The following is a 20947-nucleotide window of genomic DNA, read 5'->3' on the forward strand; positions in this document are numbered from 1 at the left end:
TATGACTTTCTTCTATTAGATTCTCACAATTCACTGAGGTAGCATTACATCTCCCTTTTCCTTTGAAGGTAGGTGACTTGCTCCAAGTAATCCAGGTGGCAAATGGCTAGAATTTGAACACTAAAGCCATGCTTTGCTGCCTGTAAGGTTTTCTAGAAAAAATTTGTGAACCATTTTGTATGTTTGTGTCTTGTCTTTCAGTTGATCCTTAGGGAAATAGGGGTGCTATCACCTTGATTTCAGATGTGGAAACAGTTCTAGAGATTAAACTTGTGTAATGTATGTAGAGCTTAGTAAGTCTTACACCAGATCTTTTAAATTTGACCTGAAACTTCCTTTACCTGAATTTCTTTTGAAATTCTCATGTAACTGGATATCTGGCATAATATGTGCCTCTATTTTATCTCTTTGGTTACTTTAGTTTTCAGTTTATCTCAAGTTGCAATCTAATTGGGGACAGAAGTTGAAATTTAAAACTAATTTAAAAGTTTCCAAATTTATAAAATACTGCTACCTTAGTAATCTGACAAAACAAGGCTGTGAATAAATTTAATTATATTGAAACACAGGCATGGGACAGGAAAAGTGAATGAGAAACTTTCTGAAAAGTCATATACGGATTTTTATTTTTTTCTTTGAAAAGAAACTATTCCTTTTATAATTTCTAATGCCAATTAAAGCTTTATTTAACTTTTCTTTTTAAGGAGAACTATATTTGCTTCCTCAACTAAAAAACAAACAAATCAATTTCCAGTACTAGATTTCGTGTTTCTAATAGGATGCTACTGGTTTTGAGCAATATACACACTAGTGAGGTCAGTGCGACATACGTGCCTGATGTGAAAGTATCCACAGTTCCTTATACTACCTCTTTTTCATTGTTCCTTCTCATGTCCAAAAAGGAGAGCAAGGATAGGATAGGAAAGACGCCATTTAGTTTTTTAATGAAGTATAATTTTTATAAGAGATTAACACTGGAAAGCATGGTTTTCTGTGGTAGTCCGTAATGTTTAAGGATTGGGAAATAAAATATCCCATCATTACATAAACACTTATTAATCAATCTATGTAAATAATGCAGTTACTCACACTGTGAGGCCTAGAGTATACTCCATTCTCTGTTGATCTGCATAAGCGAAGGTAAAAGTTCTGGAGCCAACCTTCCCGATGTCTTGAGAATGAATGACTGGTAAGTTTGAACCACCAGAAGGATTTTTCATCATAGCTGAAGCCATTTTATAATGTAGAAATTCCTTTTTCCTATTTTAAGTAATGAAAGTCCATTCTTAAGAATATGTTGTCCAACAACTAAAACACTCTCAGGATTCGTTACTTGTCTGTGATTTATACTGACTCCGCCTTCTGTTATCATCCGATACCTAAAAATAGAAATGTTTGGTAACTAGATAAATCCAATCACTGTTGCCCTCTCCCAATAATACAGATACACCATTACTGTATTTCATTTAAATTTCAGAGGCTCTCCAACTGAAACCTTTTAGTGCTGAATTGTTACCTTCATGTTTACTAGATTCTGCCTTCCTTTAATGCTCTTTTAAAGGAGCAGGTTTAAGGCATAATAGGTATCTTGTTTAGTGGAGAAAAAGAGCTGGGATCTCTCTCAGCTCTTCACAGAACTGATCATGAGTAGTGGTTTAAAAATGAAGTGAATCGGAATAATGAAGGATCATTTTCTGGAGGGCTGCCGCTACCTTGGGGACAAGAAAGAAAAAATCACAGAAAAGAAATTTCCAGAAATAAAAGAGGAGGACAGTGCTGATCTTAATGAGATACAAGTCACAACTACAGTAAGTCCTCACTAAATGTAGTTTAGAGGTTCTTGGAAACTGCAACTTCAAGTGAAACAACATGTAACAAAACCAATTTTACCACAGGCTGACTGATAATGAGTCAAGTTCCTGTGGCATATTTCTGGTCACAAAAATATCACCAAATTTCTAAAGACCCAAAATACTTCTAATAATAAACATAGAAACAAACACGCGGTATACATTCTTTTAAGATAAAAACAAGATAATGATTTTTCCAACCCGTTGATGCCACTTCAGGGTCTCATGCTGGAGCTTCTCACAGCACCTCAGGGTGCCAGGCGGGAACTCCCCTGGACACGACACCCACTGCAGGGCACACTCAGACTGGGACAGTAGAGACACGCCAGTGCACCTCACGTGCACATCTCTGGGATGCGGGAGGGAACCAGGAGTACCTGGAGAAAACCCGCAGACATGGGGAGAAGGTGCAAACTCCACAGACAGTGGCCCTGGCTGGGGATCTTTTTTTTTCTCATCAATGTTATTACTAAACACTATTTGAGGACCTGCTATTGTAGTGTTAATCTATAGAAATCTTTAGAAACTGGCTTATGAAACTGGAAAATCCTTGCAAATTATACTTTGAGACTGCAAATAATAGCAAATTTTGTTTGTTAAAACCAAAAATTTTCTTTTAAAAAGTTGGCTGATTTCAGAAATAGAAAATCAATAGCTGATTTAATAAATCCCAGATTACTAACAGAATTTTTGTTGGCCTATGTAAATAGGTTTTAGTCAAATTATTTAGTAATACAATTCATTCAATAAACATTTCCAGAGCCCTTGCTAGGTGTTAAATATAGATACCGTGTTTCCCTGAAAATAAGACCTAGCCGGACCATCAGCTCTAATGCATCTTTTGGAGCAAAAATTAATATAAGATCCGATCTTATTTTAATATAATAAAATATACCCGGTCTTTTACTATATTATACCTGGTCTTATATAAGACCCAGTATTAAAATAAGACCAGATCTAATATAAAATATAATATCGGGTCTTATATAATAAAAGACCGGGTATAATATAATACAATATAATATAATAACAGGTCTTATATAAGAGCAGGTCTTACATTAATTTTTGCTCCAAAAGACGCATTAGAGCTGATGTACCGGCTAGGTCTTATTTTGGGGGAAACATGGTAGTATTGTAAACTAGTAGAGAGAGCCAGACAAACGAATTAACAATTAGAACTCACTGATTAAATGACTGTAAAGAGCTATGAGAGGTTCCTCTAGGAACACACTGAAGGGTGGCAGCTGGAAATTTTCCTTAAAGAAGGGTCACCTAAACTGCAATGAATGAGTAGCAGTTACTTTCACAAGCAGGATGAGAAAACATGGGAGTAGCCAGAACGAGGTGAGATTTGAGAAGAGGATTTCCATGAAAGGCCTTGGAAGTCCTTTTGCAAGGCGAATGTTGGTTTTCTGTTATCTGAATATGTTACCAAATGAAATTAATAAATGATTACTATGCATGGTTTTATAAACACTCAATAGTAAAAGATTTTCTATTTAAAGGCAGATTTCCTTCTCTTAAGAAATATTAATTTAGACTGTTTGCTAGTTTCCAGATCATGTTCTACATTTTGATTAAATTCACAAATCCACCTTACTTAGCTTATACAATCTAAAAAATGTCGGTATTACTTAGAACTCTGACTATATCAAATATGGTGTCAGTAGCAGTAAAATTTCCAGTATCAGTAAATAGAACAGTAAATGAAAAGTGCTTCCATAGTGAGGAAAATTCTTAGAATCAGTGATTCACTGTGGGGAGGTATACATATGACGTCAGCCTCAAATCAGTGAATATTAAATAAAATAGTATATTAGGAAATCATTAAGGTGGAGTGGCAGGTGATACACAGAGAGATAATGGGTATTTTCTCTGTATAATCTAAGGCTCTTTAGGATAGAGGCAAATAATCTAAAACAATTGGAAAAAACCCTAAACTCCAGCAATTATAACAAATGTCCTTCGTCACTGTGAGCCCAGACTGATAACTGATTTATGCTACTACTCCTGTGGACGAGGCACCCCAGGGTCTTCGGGGTAACTAATGCTTCTTCTACATCACACTGTTTCATTTTTAAGCATCAAGCACATGCCAATAACTTCTTTGTGGAACATCTTATCTCCTAATAATACTACATAGTTAAGGAATTTAAATATTCTACCAACTTCCTGAATAAGAAAATCCAATTCTCAAGGGGAATAGTATGTAGTTTATAATAGACTTATGAAGTTACATCATATGCTTATTTCATTTTCAGAAACTCAACTATTTTAAATAGGTTGGACAACCCTTCTACTACTCCCCAAACTAAAAAGGATACAGGCTGAATTTATAGGGGTTGTGTGAATCTATTCACTTAGGTCCTCTGTTCTTGTGATTTCAAATTGTGACCATCCCTGAGCTGACTAATCCTAGTGTATTTACATAGTGGTCCCTTAAATGTAAGCCTTTTCCAATACTGGAGAAAAACTGACTGGGTTAGAATGAATAAGAAACAGTATAGTAGTACTAGACTTCATAGAAAATTTGAGGTATTTTCAGCAACAAGTACTCTGTTTTCACTTGATTCTCAGACTAACCCAACTTCTGGAAGGAATGAGATGCCATTAAGGTGTTACCAGGTAAACACTCTCTGGAAACACATGCTGTGAACCGGAACATTTAACGTGGAATTAACTGAATCACAGTTAAATAATCTTACCCCCGGGGACCATCGGGAATGGCATTTGCTTTGCGGCAGGTATCGAGGACGCTTGTTCCAGGGTCAAGAACTAATTCAGAAAATGAAGCTTCTCTGAACAACTCTTTTAACTCGCGATCAGACATGCCCTCCAGGGCATCGATGCTACTGTGATAAAGGGCGTGTGTGCACCTGGAAGACATGTTGAGAGCAGCCATGTGAGCGCTTCAGATACACGTTCTAATACCCAGTAACCAGTTAGGAAGTGCCCGCTATATTCTAGACGGAACATTTTTGTAATAGCAACATTTATCTGCCTAATTTATAAACTGAACTCATGATACTCTTGCCATTAAAGGAGGCTATTGTAAAGCAGTGAAGTCACACACTGATAATTCTCGTTAGTCGTAAAAGACAACTCTAAAGGAGTGCAGTTCTACATTTTCTCTATTAACTAAATATCTACTAAGTGTTAATTATATTAAAAGGCCACCTCTTAGCGGAATCCAGCCCTTCTTGTCCATGAACAAGCTTCGTGACCTCTGCAGCAAGTCGTTTCTGAGGACCCCGCTTTTCTGGTTCTCTGACATGCAGCTGCATTATGTGGTCAATCTCCGGCAGGGGCAGAAACGTGAAGAGCTTCAGGTACCTGCAGGACGAGAAATCAACTGGTAGAGTTATATCAGACACCTAATTTTTATCTCCAGCTTCCTAACCTTTCAATATCTTTAAATTTACTTTTTTTTTTTTTTTTTTTTTATTGGGGAAGGGGAACAGGACTTTATTGGGAAACAGTGTGCACTTCCAGGACTTTTTTCCAAGTCAAGTTGTTGTCCTTTCAATCTTAGTTGTGGAGGGCGCAGCTCAGCTCCAGGTCCAGTTGCCATTGCTAGTTGCAGGGGGCACAGCCCACCATCCCTTGCGGGAGTCGAACTGGCAACCTTGTGGTTGAGAGGATGCACTCCAACCCACTGAACCATCCAAGAGCTCAGCGGCAGCTCAGCGGCAGCTCAGCTCAAGTGCCGTGTTCAATCTTAGTTGCAGGGGGCGCTGCCCACCATCCCTTGCGGGACTCAAGGAATTGAACTGGCAACCTTGTGGTTGAGAGCCCACTGGCCCATGTGGGAATCGAACCGGCAGCCTTTGGAGTTAGGAGCATAGAGCTCTAACCGCCTGAGCCACCAGGCCGGCCCCTCTTTAAATTTACTTTTAATTGTGAAACATAGCAAACATGCAGAAATGTACCGAACACAACATAATCATTGAAGATGTTACTATTTTGCCATTTCTGTTTCAGATCTTGCCTCTTCTAAAGTCATAAAATAATACAGGTATAGATGAAGGCCCCAGCTACATCACAATCTCCTTCTTGCCCCCAGAGAAACCACCAATCTAAATTTGTGTGCGTCCTTCCCAAGCACATTTTTATACTTGTTTTCTCTGCATGTGCCCATAAATAAAAAATACTGTGCACTTAAAAAACTGACAATATTTCATATGTATTCTCTTTTTAAAATATTTTCTTAGGTGAAAAACACACAAAAGGACACAAGCCACAAACATATAACGTAATGGAAACGTAAAGCAAACACCGTGTAACCATCAACTGTCTAAATATACAACATCGCCTCAACCCAAAAAATCTCCCTCCAAGCCAACCACGCGTCTGCCTTTTCTGGTAACCACCTCTTTTTCTTTACACGTTTACCATCGCTGTGTGCTTCCCTACACAGCGTCACTTAGTTTTGCCTGTTTGCAGACGATGTAAATGGAATCACGGGATCTATCCTTGTGTATGGCTTCTTAGGAACATCACTATGTTTAGGAGATTCGTCCCTGCGGCCATGTGTACAGCTGTTGTATACAGCACTCCAGGCTATGAACACTCCATAGTGTATTTATTTATTCTACTGGTAGTGTTCATGCTGTTTCTGCTCGTGGACCATTGCTAATAATGCTGCTGTGAATATTCCCACGTATTTCTCTTGGTGCACACGTGCACTCATTTTTGTTGGGGATGTACCCAGGAGAGGAACTCCGGCTCATAGGTTATGTGCGTATTCAGCTTGAGGAGGCCTAGCCACATATTTTCCCAAAGTGGTTCTGTAAGTGTAGTATAAGTGCCTGACACTCAGTTTTGATTGCCAAGGTATCCATGCAGACATCCATCTTGAATAAACATACTACCAGCTGTATGACACGAGTAGTCGAAAACCAACTAGATAAGGAAGCAGGATCCCCCCACTCATGAAGTTTCCCTTTTAGAAAGCCCTGAGTAATCTACATAATGACTGCGGGAGTGACCCTGCTTCTCCCTTCCCACTCCTAAACTCCCACTTTTATGTTTTACATTTGTCAATAGAGTGAACCCATGAAACCCTGGGCACGCCACCCTTGACCCCAATAAAGGCAGGGCCCCAGGTCCACACACTCCCTCACCCCTCTCTACCCATGAGCTCAGAGTGCCATGTACTCTCCAGGACTTGGGAGTAATAAATCTTGATTTTTCAAAGTCCCTGATGATTGCTGGTGAGGTGCATCCCGCAATCATAAGACCCACAAGGGCTGGTCCAGCCACAGCATCGTCTCCTGTGGAGGAAATGTCTGGGGGCTCGCCACAGTAGTATGGGCCCATTTCTAGCCAACAGCATCGCTATTAACAGGCTGAGATCAATACAATTGGTGTAGTTGGCAGGGTTGTATGGTTGCACGTGCAATTAGGTAAGGGGAATGCCTTTTAGCCTTCACTAGCTTATTAACTAGTTGACCTAAGTGGGTAACACCATTTGGGAAGGCAGCCCCACTTGTTGGAGGTCCATCATGCTGTTATGTGCTTTTGCATACAGCCTCTGCAGGGTATCCATTCCAAAATGTCACTGCTGCCATAAATCATTCATTGATCTCCACAGAGCAGCATGATCAAGGCCATATGGTCTAACAAGATGATGAGACCACTAATTATAACGACTGTAACTGACTAGTAATGTACATGAGGGTCCTCATGCCTCGGGCCAAGAGAGCTAAGCACGGTATCCTCCTCCCCCAGGAAAGGATATTTCTGTAGGTAAGGAGGAGGGAGACCTCCCGCTGCAACCACCGAGTGGTGGGTCACACCAGGACTATGTGTCCTAACCTGGATGTATTGAACAGCCATGCAACAGGCAACTAACGGCACCACGAAAGGGGAAATGCAGCCAAGGCTTGCTGTACCTCTGTGGCCACTATATTCACTGTTGTTCCTCTCTGTCCCCTAACCCAATGGGACATCACAGGTCCAATCTCTGGTGCAATGTTGCTAGACAATTGATGGGCAAATATAAATGTCCTGATCATTTTGTGCAGGGCCTCCTAAGATCCCTGAGGGGGTACGCCAGCCCCTGATAAATGTAAAACCCCACAGAAGCTTCCTGGGCATTGCTTAGTGCCGCTGTGTACTACTAACATGCCAAGTCTCTGGGGTTAGGCTCCAGGGAGGCCTCGGCTTTCCTAAAGACCGTGGGGTATTGTGCCAGTGGAGGCAGACCCCAATCCTGGGGAGGTTGACCGGGACACCCTAGAAAGGGAGGCAGCTGCCTTAGAGGGCTCACGTGGACATCTTCCACAGACTTTCTGGTAATAATACACAAGATCAAGGTAACAAAGTAAATCAGGATGTAAAAGTTGAGATTAGAAATTACACTTTAACTGAAATTCTAATCTTCCTTAAAGACTTTGTGCAGCAGGAAAAGGGAGCTGATTGGCTATTGCAGGTTTTTGGAACCTAAATTGTTACTCATGGCGCCAAAATGCGCCAACTGGCCGGTCTCTCTAAAGACCCTAAAACCTATAAATGTCCAGAGATCTATCCAGGCTATATGTCCGTTTCCTCTGAGATACCACATATCCTGACCCCCCTCAGCGTTCCCCTGCATGGGGCAGATCAAAATCAACACACCTCATGCAGGACCCCTGCCACCAAGGGAAAAGCTGGCAGAGTTATCGAGGCCTCTAGTGAGGATGAAGAGGGAGAAGAAAGGCAGAGGCCCCCGCTCTTCTCACCTGGGTATTTGTCTGACACTACGCCCATCCTTCCATCATGGATCCCTGCTAAGGATCCAGTGAGTGGAAAAATTAGATGACGCCTGTCTCCTGTGCAAAATTTGCATGGCCCAGTGGGTTTATCCTTTTTGACCATAGTGACTCAAATGACCTCTTCATTTCCAACCCTAAAGAGGCCTCATTTGACATTAAGTCCTGAGAATTCTTTTTCCAAGGAGCTCCCCCTAATTATGGAGCAGTGCTCCATTTTACTGGGACTTCAAAACCATTCAGAAGGCACTGGAGGGCACCGTCATGGTTGCTGGACAGGAGATTCCCACCCAGACACCCAGATATGTCAAACTTATGCCGCGACACCCACACTGCCCCTAGAGGTCCCCCTCAATGAAAACGGATCCCCACTCCCTCTTCAAGAGACCCCCAACTTAATTTTGCCCCCGTTATGGGAATACACCGGCTAACTTCTACCGGGAGTTATGAAACCTTGAGGTTCTTGGAGCCTTAATCTCTGGACAGCCAGTCTCTAAACTCCAGACCTAAGCTTAGCATTCTCCCAGCTACAGCCTCCTTCTGCTGTCCATTCTCTTGCCACACAGCCACCCTCTATCCCCAACCCTGTTGCCACTACTATCTCTGCCCTCTTCCCTACCCTTCAAGACTGGCAGCCACCTAAGCCCCTACCCTAGGAACTGGTGGGCAGCCAGCACTCGTCCCACCTCGCAGGGCCCATTGCTCCTATACCACTCTCGTAGGCCACCAGAACAATAAAAAGGCAGTCCTTTTCGGCCCTGTAAGACCAGGGCCCAAGTCATTCCAGGCAATCCCTCTAAATTCTTGCAAGGGAAGCCCTACCTACAGGGCATTGCCAGTGAAACAATCACAGGTATACAAATCCATTCGGATGTAACTAATGGGACCAAACTCTTCAGATTCCTCGGATGGAGGCCCCCTTGGCTCTTTCTTTCCCTGTTACAGGCGTGAATGCACTGACCCAATGCTATGCATGCCACGTGGAACAATTCCAAGTTCTGGGCCTTCCTGGTGGGACTCACCAAATGGATGGCCAGTTGACTCTTCCTCTTCGGGTATAGATGATAAACACCCCCAATAGCAACTTAAACAGGGCACTGAAGCCTACAACCTGTTATTAAAGACATGCTGGAGACAGGAGTCAACAAGACCACCACCTCCCCTCTCAATAGCCCCATTTGGCTGATACCTAAACCAGCCACCAATGAAGGGTGCCTCACCACTGACTATCAAAACCTAATGTTCAGGTTCCCCTGGTGGAGGCTCCAATTCCTAATAGTAGAGAATTGAGTGAGGACATACAATGGGCCCAAGGAGCACGCATCCTTTGTGGTCACTGACCGAACTGATACGTTCTGTTCTATTCCCATTGTAGAGGAATCCCAGGCCCAATTTGCTTTTTTTTAAAATTTTACTTTTGAAGGGGCTCAATATCCATTTATGCGGCTCCTAATGGGTTATTTAAACAGCCCTGCAAATGCACATAACCTCCACTGCCAAGATTTAAATACCTTACAACTGGAAGCTTGCAGTTTTGGGCATTTACTGATGACATTACACTGAGGGAAGCATACCCTCTGTGGAAGCGGTACGGGCAGATTTACACATCCTTACACACCACCTACACCAGTGTGGCCGGGTAACGGCTCCTTGTCAAGTTTCCATGCATCATCTGATCCTCTAAGGGCCAAGAAATCCCAACAGTCAAACATCAATTCCTATTAACCACCCATTAAACTCAGACCAGTACAATGTATACTGGGTCTCTTCATGTTCTGGGGTCAACACATCCCTGATCTCTCATTAATTCTTTGCCTTATACACACCATCTCATGCAAGTCTGTCACCTCCCACTGGGGCGAAGCCCAACTGTGTTTTGGAAGATGCCCCACAGACAGCCCAACAAGCCTTACTTTCAGTCCCACCCGGCTCCACATTCTGATCGTCCTTGACTATACCTGACTATGCCTCCGGGAGGCTCTGGACCAAACATGAGTCGACTTGATTTCCTATTGGGTTTGGGATCAAGCGCCTAGCCCTTGATTATCAACTTTTGGCATCTTACTGTGCCTTTACCTTGTATTTTTCTTCTCATTATTAAGGCTGAGCAACCTCTGCACATGTCTTTGGCCTTTTGGATAGAATCTTTGTGATGTGCCTACTCAAGTCTCTTCTCATTTTTCTACTGGGTTGTCAGTCTTTTTATCATCAGCTTATAGAAATTTCCTTATATTAATTTGAATATAAACTCTTTATCAGTTAGTTAGGTATATGTACTGAAAATATATTCTTACTCTTAAAGACGAATTTTTGATGAACAGTTGATCTTAATTTTAATTTAGTCTAATTTCTCAAGGTTTTCTTTGTGTACAATTTAAGAATCTTTCTCTACCCGTCATGAAGATATGTTCTTATTTATCTCCTAAAAGCTTTTATTTATTCTGTCTTTTGTAATAGCTTTAGGTTGATAATCAACCTGGAATTGATTTTTTTGTACAGTGTGAGGTTAAGTTTTATTATTTTCCCCACATAAGACATCTAATTATCCAAGTGATATTTACTGAAAAGACTGCCTTACCCCACCCACCACTCTGCAGTGCCACTGAGATCAGGTGACTATATATGCTGGAGTTGACCTGGATTCTCTAATCTGTTCCATTGGTCTCTTTACTTAACCTTACATTGAAGCTTGTACTTTAAAAGTTTAAAGATTATTACTAGATTTAATAAGAGAGTTTAGCAGGGTTGCTGAATACACAGTTAATATATAGAAATTAATTTTATTTCTATATTCCAGAGCCAAATAGAAAATGAAGTTTTCAAAAGGTATCAGTTCTTGATACATCAAAACCCTAGGACTATATCATCAGATATGCTAAGAATAAATGTAAAGGAAAAAGAACCCCCTTAACTGCTATAGTTTTACAATAAGGCATATCTTCTACTCTGCCCTTAAAAAATGTCTTGGCCAATCTCAACCCTTTTTATTTTCATGCAAATCTTACAATGAGCTTGTCAAGTTTCACAAAAACTTGACATATCTAAATACAAAAAAACCCCTGTTTAGATATGGCTAAGATTGCACTGAATACATGGATCAAATCTAGTAGAACTGATATCTATCAGTTCTATCAGACTGTAACTCTACATTTATGTAGGTCTTCTTTATTTTTGCTCAATAGTGTTTCTGAATGTTCTGCAAGAGTGTCTTATACATTTAAAAAATTCTGAAGAATTATTCTTATATTATTTTGATAAGTCATATCAAAAATGACTTTTGAAAAATTCATTTCCTTTGTCGCATTTGTATTTGTTTTCTCATTTCTAATTTAAATTCTTCCAAGAGTTTAAGATAATGTGAATGAATGAGGAAATCATTTTTAAAAAGGCTTTTCAAAAGGTTTTTTATGTTACAATAAAGAAAAGGGGGTCCGGCCAGGTGGCTCAGGCGGTTAAAGCTCCGTGCTCCTAAACGAAGGTGGTCGGTTCGATTCCCACATGGGCCAGTGGGCTCTCAACCACAAGGTTGCTTGTTCCTCGACTCCCGCAAGGGATGGTGGGCTCCGCCCCCTGCAACTAAGATTGAACATGGCACCCTGAGCTAAGCTGCCACTGAGCTCCTGGATGGCTCAGTTGGTTGGAGCACATCCTCTCAATCACAAGGTTGCTGGTTCAACTCCCACAAGAGATGGTGGGCTGTGCCCCCTGCAAATAAGGGCAACTGGACCTGGAGCTGAGCTGCGCCCTCCACAACTAAGACTGAAAGGACAACAACTTGACTTGGAAAAAGTCCTGGAAGTACACACTGTTCCCCAATAAGGTCCTGTTCCCCTTCCCCAATTAAAAAAAAAAAAAGAAAAAGGACCCTAGAGACAAAGGTAAAATAAGGCTTAGTGAAGTTGAAGATGAAAGGAGTGAAAAAACTAGAATATGCAAATGATAATGTTCTAAATATATGCTAGCTGTAGATCACAACAGAGGCTATAAGTTTTCTAGCAACCAGAGTGCTTTTCTGCTTTAATCAAAACTGTTTTAACTTTAGAATAGTTAAAATTACAATGTTCTGTGATGTAATGGTTTATGCCTTACATAGAATCTAAGTTAAAAAAACGAAAAATTATAAAGGATACAGAGAGGTTCAACAGCTAAAATTGTATCAAGCTTATGCATTTAATTTTTCTCAACACACTACTAAGAACTCACCTTTCTATGGAATCATCTTGCTGCCTGACAAAGAACTGATACAATTCAAATGGAGATGTTTTATCTCTGTTTAGCCAAACAGCGTTTCCAGCTGACTTTCCCAGTTTTGCTCCAGTTGTACTTGTAATTAGAGGAACAGTGATGCCAAATACATCTTCTCCTGTCAACCTATGCATAAAGAAGAACTTCATTATGAATCAAGCCTAGGTGGTGGTAGGTTCTGAAAATCACTTCAAATTTCAGTGGTCTCGCTCGAAGAAAACTTCTTTGACCTCCTAAATCTGGATTCTTGTCCTTCTTACTGCTTTCACAGCATTCATTCTATTTTAGCATTTGTCATTCTGAACTGCGATTGAACCAGTGCCTCTGGGCAAACCAGGGGTAGATGCTGCTTCACTAGGGCCTAGAAAGTTTTAAAGGTAGGCTCGGAAGAGGAAAGAGACCTGGGTAAAGGGGGAGTCAGATAGAGACACTAACGAAGATGACTTAAGTTATTTTTTAAGTAGCACATGGGGTAGTCCTGGTTCATCTCCCTCAAGAAAATGCCATTAAAATCTACATTATTTGCCAAATTATTTGGAGTTAAAAAATTTTTTTGGATGCCAACCAAGGACTAACAAGAGCTTCATGGACGTTGCAGCGCCAAAGCAGAGGCTCCCCAAGGAGGCCCAAATGCATTCAGATATAAACCAAGAAAAGCAGTTTCTCAAATAAAAAACACAGAAGGAGCTAATGAGGGGAAGCAAAACATACAATCCGAGTCCTTACTAGTGGTCTACTTCCTGCAGAGCTCTATAACACATCCCATACCTAATACTTTAATTCAGCCCTTTAGTTCTCATTAGCCGGTGATAACAACACCATTACAGACCCTTACTGGGGATAAAACCAACAAGGGCTTGAAGGGCGTTATTTCACAATCTGAATAGTGCACCACAGGCTATTCGTATGTAAATTACTTGGTCCCGGGAATTCTCCCGGGTCTAAAGGCGCTTACTTGTGGATGAACTCGTATCCGGACATGATATTGCCCAGTTGATCAGATCCACCCAGCTGCACCCGGCATCCATAACGTTGGAACAGGTAGTAGAAATCATAGGCCTGGAGCACCTGGTATAAGAACTCGGCCAAGCTCATGCCCTCGGGGCTCTTGAGCCTCGTCTGTACGCTCAGCCGGCTCAGCAGCGTGCCCATGCGGAAGTGGCCGCCCACTGCCGCTAGGAAGTCCACCAGATGCTGCTTCTGGTACCAGGCAGAGTTGTCCAGCACCGTGAAGCTGCCCCACGTGCGCCCATCGCTAAAGAGCTGCTGGTGATTAGTCGCCAAGGCCTCCAGTCCTTGGCGCAGGGCGCTCGCGTTCCTTCCCACGCGCTCAGCGTCCAGCATCTCGCGCTCCTTAGTGCGGCCACTGGGGTCTCCCAGGCGCGCAGTGGCGCCTCCCACCAGCGCGATCACGTTGTGGCCGGCTCGCTGGAAGTGAAACAGCCCCAGCAGCGCCAGCAGGTGTCCCACATGAAGCGAGTCGGCCGTGGGGTCGAAACCACAGTAGATGGTCTGGGGAAAGTTGCCCGCCGTGCCACGGTCGAAGAGCATTGGGAGCTCTATCTTCGTACCCCTCTCGGGGAAGAACTCCTTGAAAAGACCCCGAGCCTTCTGCACCGCCAGCAACCCCTGGGTGGCTGAGTGGGCCTCACGAAGTCCCAGGGGCAAGACTCCTGGTGGACCAGCGGTGAAAAACCATCGGCCCCGAGAAATGCCCCGCAACATGGGCGCCACCATCTTGGTGGCGACACGAAGGGAATGCTGGGATCTTAAAGGCCCCGCCACGCCCCTCAGTGCCGGCCTGCTGGAATTCCTACAGAACTTGCTTCCGTGTTTTTGTGCGCATGCCCGGGGAGGGCGAGGCGATTACCTAGAGTGGTGGAGAGCTAGGCAGTCTTTAGAGTTCTGACTACTCGAGGGTGCGTTGTGGTTAACGTCCAGTCACCTTCAACTCCCAAAACTTAATTTCTTCATCTGAAACGTGGATGTGTTTATAAGAATTCCTATCTCATAGGGCTGTTGTGAGGTTTAAGAATTAAATCACTTGGCACATAGCGCTCTGCAAATGTTAGCTTTTGTTTAAATTTTCAGGTTAAAAAAGTTGTGATGCGCAAGTTCTTTGAAGTCTTGGTTCTATGCAAAAAACTTGTTCACTGAGGTTGTGAGGAGTTAGGAATTGGTTTAACTGCGTTGAGACTTAACTTCCTCATACTGATTCCCTAGGCGGGTGAGCCCCACAATCCCCAGTATTCATTAGCTTCTCCAGGAGGTGGCAGTCTTGTCCAAGCTATTGCGAGAGAAAATGCAATACAATACATGCAGAAAGCCCTGTGTTTTATTTATTTTAAATTAACAGGTAAGCAGGTGGGACACAGCTTTAGCATAAGTAGATTCAAATTAGTACACTGCCACAGCATTGCCAGATGCTGTTAGTACTCCAACCCATGGGATTGTATGTTCTAGGTGACTACAGGATTCAGCTCCAAAGTCCCATTTTAGAGTCTCGTTTCTAGGACCACTTTCAGTACCAACTCTCTAAAGCTGAGTGCATTGGGAAACAGATTGGAGTTGGAGATTTGTGTGCAGGAGAATTATTGGGGTGTACTCTTGGGAACAACACCTGTAATGGAGTGATGGAAGCAGAGTTGGGCAGAGGGAGAAATTGAACTGAACAATTTGCAATAGAGGCCTCAAACGATCCCAGAGGGGGCTCTGGAGCTGGGATTTCTACTCAGAATCATCCTGAATTGAGGGACTCGACCCATGACTTGAGCTTGAGGTAAGAAAAGGTGCACAAAGGTTCTCATTTTTATAAAAATGAATAGTGTTAAAAAGTATTTTAGAAAATATGGCTTATCTCAAGTGATAACTTGAGGTTAGCTGACCTTGAATTAGGGGCATATCTATTCTGCAATTACCCCATGTATAATAAAATGTCACATAAATATTCACTTTGATAAATGATCCCTGTTTTATATTATTTGGTTTTCAAAATGTAAACAATTATAAATATATAGGCATATCTCGAAGATATTGTGGGTTCCAGAGCACATCAATGAAGCAAATATTGCAATAAAGCAAGTCACAGGAATTTTTTGATTTACCAGTGCATATAAAAGTTATATTTACACCATACTATAGTCTATTAAGTGTGCAATAGCATTATGTCTAAAAAACAATGTACATACCTTAATTAAAAGATACTTTATTACTAAAAAATGCTAATTATCATCTGAGCCTTGAGTGAGTACTAATGTTTTTACTGGTGGAGGGTCTTCCCTTCAATTTGTAAAAAACGCATTATCTGCGAAGCACAATAAAGTGAACCCTAATAATACGAGGTATTCCTGTAATAGGATTCAAAATGCACAAACATTAGATATTAATAGCGTTTTAACTGGTATCTCCTAGGATATGCCCAACACTTTAAAGTTAAGCAATCCCACTGTGGGGGCAGAGCCCCAGAGAGTAGTTTCCAGGCTCTCGGCCTCACATAGACAGGTGCTGGCTCAGGTAGTAAATGGCCAACTGTGATTGCATGGCCATCAGCTGTGGCTAGTTGGCCGTCAGCTGTAACCAGTGAGCCATTGGCCACAATATAACTGCTGTGGCTATGCTAGGAGAGAAGAGAGGGAGAGAAGAAAATGGGGGCTAGCAAGAAGATGGTGGCTGGGCTGGCAAGCGCGGATTGCAGTTAGGATGGCTGGTTGCGGACAGTGTGGATCCAGCCTCCAGTGAGAGTATAGTGCCGCCGGCGAGAATATACTAAGTATGACTCCCCTATCTATGGCTCCTTGTGTGTTCCTTTTTGGCCTCACCATATCCTGCGTTCTTGTATGGGGAGCGGGAGCAGAGACCCCACAGGCCGCCCTGCACGACACCCACTTAATTCGGAAGCATTTCTCTACCTGTGGCATAGTACAGATTTAAATTACAGCAGCCATCTGGCTGGGACTAAACTAGGAGCTGGCTAAACGTCACAGCAAAAGGAGTCAGGAATTCTGATCAGTATAATCACTATGAAATATTATTCCTACTTGTGTTCTCTCTGCTCTTGGAGGCTGGAGGTATAGGTTTCTTCTGGAAGAAAAATAGTGACATAGGATGCAAAAAGAAGTGGGTAGGAACAAAGAATAGAAATTGTAATTCACTTCAGGGATTTAGTGATGGCCATCCTTCTCATTGAAGTATTTCCACGATATTTCTATTTTCTACTTCTTGATAAAAAGAATAATGTCTAAAGGCTGGTTTCAAGCCTTTTATTGTTTTTGCATTAAAACTAATAAATCAACCTGCCTCATAATTTCCTCCTCTCTCATGGTTTCACTGATGCCATTATTCTTGAAACCTATGCCATAAATCCTAAAGAATCCTCCCACCATGCCTATCCTTACCTGCAAGCCGATTGCTTCCCTTTCATTCCAAAAGAATTCCTTCCAGGAAGTTTCTTCTGCGTTAGGTAGGACAAGAGAAAAATGCTCTTACTATCCAGCTTCATCATACCCCTAAAATGTGTTAAAATGTGCAATCAATGCTTATCATCCTCACAATAAAGGAAAGGCCATTAAGTTTGATTGAAAGTCTAAATTTATGTAAGTCAAGTGCCTTGAAACCTAGTCTATGTCCTTTTATTGACGTGTCTCTAATGCTTTTTCAGCTGGTGATTATCTTAACACAAACATTTTTTTAGAAGAGATTAGTTTCTTTCATGCTGTTAGTTATTGGAGGATATCGACCAAAAAATAGTTATTAAATTTGCATTTCCTTTCTGTATTCCAATTTAGAGAAGGATAAATACGACTGTTCTTACTTTCTTTTAGGCTGATTTTGTGGCTAGTGGAATAACTTGTAGAGCTCACAGTTGCCTTAATTATATGGACCTGGTCACATGCTCATATAACTGAACAGTATTTTGAGATATTTATGACTTTGTTTTCCCATCATTCATCTTCCCCTTTCCATTCTATCCATCCATGATAATTGTGAGTTCTGTGTGCCAGTGCCTGGGTGAAGTCAGGGAGGAATGCAGAGGAAGCCTGGAGCTTTTCGCAGCTTTTCTTTCCCAAAGTCAAAAACCAAGAGACAAGATTAAGTGTGAGGAACTAAGCTTGGAGAAGCAGAAGAGAAAGAGACAGAATTGTCCTGATTAAAGAGGATTCCCCCAACCTGTACAAGAGAGCCTGGCCTGTTGGTCCCACTTGCAAAAGGAGCTATACACTGCTCCCTGGCCTCAAAGACCATCAGGGTGGTCTCCTGATGCACTTCAGGCCTGGGATTGCTGACCCCACTAAGGGTTCCTCTGCTCCCTTTGAGGCTGGGTAGTGCCTAAGTACCAACTGGAGGCCTTGGAGAACCACTGTGAGCTTGGCCAGTCAGGATGGCTAGAGTGACCAGAATAGGTTGAAGATTAGAGAGATTATTTCCCGGGCATCATGTAAGATGATCAAATTTTAGTTAAAATTTTGGAAGCAGGAAGGAGCCCAGTAATGACGTAGAAGACATCTCCTACCATTATCGTGGTTTACGGATTCCGAAGTTTGCTCATTCATTTAACAAATAGGTATTTATCATAAATATTTGATGAGTCAGATGCTGCTATACCATCTAGGTTTGTGTACGTGAACCAAAGAAAGATCCCTGCCCTCAAGTCGATGAAATTGTTTTATGAAGTTATGTTTCTCTGAGCAGTCCTATTCTTCACCAACTTCCTTTTTAATCCAGGGTCCTTTTCCTCCCGCGAGCCTTGGAGCAGAGGGAGAGAGAGAATGACTCCAAGGTTGAGGAATCTGCAGGTTAGGGTGGGGCTGTGGGAAAGAAACATTGCAGAGGATACAACAAGGGTAGGATACCTCTTGCCGAATAGTCCTGATAGAGGCATAGAGTTAAAGGGATCCTGGGCCAGAATTCAAACAATTCTCCCTCTTTCATTCTGCCATTGTGTCTTCCTTCACAACTGCTGCACTGAATTGTTTTCTTCAAGTAGCCCTCCTTTTGCTCTGAGTTTGGTGAGAGCTGGTGTTGTCCATACCAACATTTTGTTTTACAAGCTCGTTGCCAGGGTCATGCTTCAGGGGTGATTGGCAAGCCCTGGGCGCGGCTTGTCTGTTTGCTAATGTGATGAGAAAAGTGGGCTTGTCTCCTGGAAACCGAATCTTGGAGACACCAGTTGTGACTGTATTTTGAAAAGCTTAGTTCAAAAGGATAATGTCTTTAAACAAGATAATTTTAGAATTTTTCTATTTCTCAAGTTACCTTGGTAATTTTCTGGTCTCTCTGACATAATGTACAAGTGAGTTAATCAACTCGTCATTATCCTTCCATTGAGGCCAACTGAAGTTGTAACTCCATTGGACAAGAAGCAAAACAATAAGCAATCAGTCTGTGTTTTGTAGAGCATTTCCATTTTGATTCCATCTATTTTTGTCTCTTTCTTTTCAGTGTCTTCAATATAGGCTTTATGTGCTTGTGTTGTAAGCCTTGTGTGGTCAATTATCTAACGAGAAGCTAGTCTGGAAACATCTTTCTAACTACTACTCTTCTGTAACATTATAATGGGAATAAATACCTTGCATTTACTTGCCCCAAATAGAAAAGCCAAACATTATTTCCTTCATCCTCACAACAACAAAATGTGGTTCTGAGTTGTGTCACAAATAGTGTCATAGGAGTCACAGACCCGGGTGGTTGTCTCAGCTCGACCTCCACCAGCTGTACTCCTTACATAGGTCACTTGACATTCTTGACCTTGGTGTCCTCATTTTACAGATAAAGGGCCTAGATCTCATCCAGCTTTAAAATCCTGAGATGCCTCTTTGCTATTACATTAGTCAAAGGCCACATTTATTGTTTCTTAACTTTATCCTCATTCTTTGAGCTGCCACACTAGAGAGGAGGTTAAAAGTGTGGTCATCTATGTTCATCTCTTGCCACCTCTGTTGGTTTTCTGAAGCCAGCTTATGCCAATGTCTACATGGCTGTAATTAGAGTCAAATTGCTTTATGATAAGGTTTGAAAAACGAAGATTTAGAAAGTGACAAGCACCGAAACATGGATCATATTTGCAGAAATGTACAATGAAGACCCAAGCAGCTATGCTCAGATTCAAGCAGTTTTGGTCCCCAGTGATCTCGTTTGTAGCTATACATGGGTGGGAGACCAAACGGGAAGGGCCTCACTAACAGAGATGGCAAATGAGAACAGCTCCTCTGTATGCACATAGCTGCTTTTCCTAAAACCAGTAGAAACTGTAGATGCCTGTGTCCCTCTGCCCATTATGTATCTCATGTAACTCTTCTCTAAGCATGAAGTTTAAGGAAGGTTTAAAGGAGTGTGAATTAGGGACACTTTTGTGGGTGTCACACTGTGACCAAATACATAGCACGTATCACCAATTGAGACACCTTTCCTACAGACTGTTAATGTTATTTCACACTACATATATATTTTTTAACTTTTACATATTTAAGTGTGTTTTTCCAGGATCCCTCAGCTCCAAGTCAAGTACTTGTTTCAATCTAGTTGTGGAGGGCGCAGCTCACAGTGGCCCATGTGGGGATCGAACTGGCAACCTTGTTGTTAATAGCACTGCTCTAACCAACTGAGCTAACCGGCTGCCCCCACATTATAAATTTGAGAATGATCCATGAAAGTGGGTGACCATAGCTCTATTTTAGATGCCTTTTGTTTCAGCCTAATTCTTAATATGACTCCTTTTGCTCTCAAAAGTTTCCTGTTTTGACAATAAGTTATAAGGTCATTCTATCTAAAATTTCTATATTGGAAACCATGTATAAAGAACAATGAAATCTTTGTATATTTTGGTCTTGATCATATGAAATATGGAAAAAGACAGGCACAGAGATGTGTATCAGGTTATACTTTAAATAGCACACGTGGGGGAAAAAACTAAATATCCAAAGATAGAGGATTGATAAAATATGTTATGGTGTAACTCCTGCTGGTATAGTTTATAACCATTAAAACTGTGATAATAAAATAAGTAAAATTAGACACAAAAGTATACATATTTCATATTGAGATAGGAAAGAATTCTCTAAAAATAAAAAAGTGGGACCATACATGAAGAGTTTAAGAATATCT

At 41.7% G+C, this 20947-nt stretch overlaps 1 protein-coding gene across 1 annotated transcript; it reads right to left on the reverse strand.

Moving 5' to 3' along the window:
• Positions 1-932: 932 nt before the first annotated feature.
• Positions 933-14617, reverse strand: YARS2 (tyrosyl-tRNA synthetase 2). Its single transcript, XM_019736647.3, has 5 exons — positions 13803-14617; positions 12806-12973; positions 5028-5183; positions 4556-4726; positions 933-1379 (listed from the first exon to the last, which is right to left on the reverse strand). Exons 1-5 carry the CDS (start codon positions 14582-14584, stop codon positions 1220-1222), a joined length of 1437 nt encoding a protein of 478 aa, XP_019592206.1. The 5' UTR covers positions 14585-14617; the 3' UTR covers positions 933-1219.
• Positions 14618-20947: the final 6330 nt, after the last annotated feature.

Source organism: Rhinolophus sinicus, chromosome 1 (genome assembly GCF_057876585.1).
Source record: "Rhinolophus sinicus isolate RSI-liver-muscle chromosome 1, RSI-T2T, whole genome shotgun sequence".
In the NCBI taxonomy this organism is placed as follows: Eukaryota; Metazoa; Chordata; class Mammalia; order Chiroptera; family Rhinolophidae; genus Rhinolophus; species Rhinolophus sinicus.

Excerpts from the sequence above, each read along its gene's own strand:
- YARS2 (XM_019736647.3), bottom strand. The coding sequence starts at position 14,584 with ATGGTGGCGCCCATGTTGCGGGGCATTTCTCGGGGCCGATGGTTTTTC. Across the intron at positions 12,974-13,802 it reads GGATACGAGTTCATCCACAA|GTTGACAGGAGAAGATGTAT; the intron begins GTAAGCGCCTTT and ends CTTTATGCATAG. Across the intron at positions 4,727-5,027 it reads GGGCTGGATTCCGCTAAGAG|GTGCACACACGCCCTTTATC; the intron begins GTGGCCTTTTAA and ends CATGTCTTCCAG.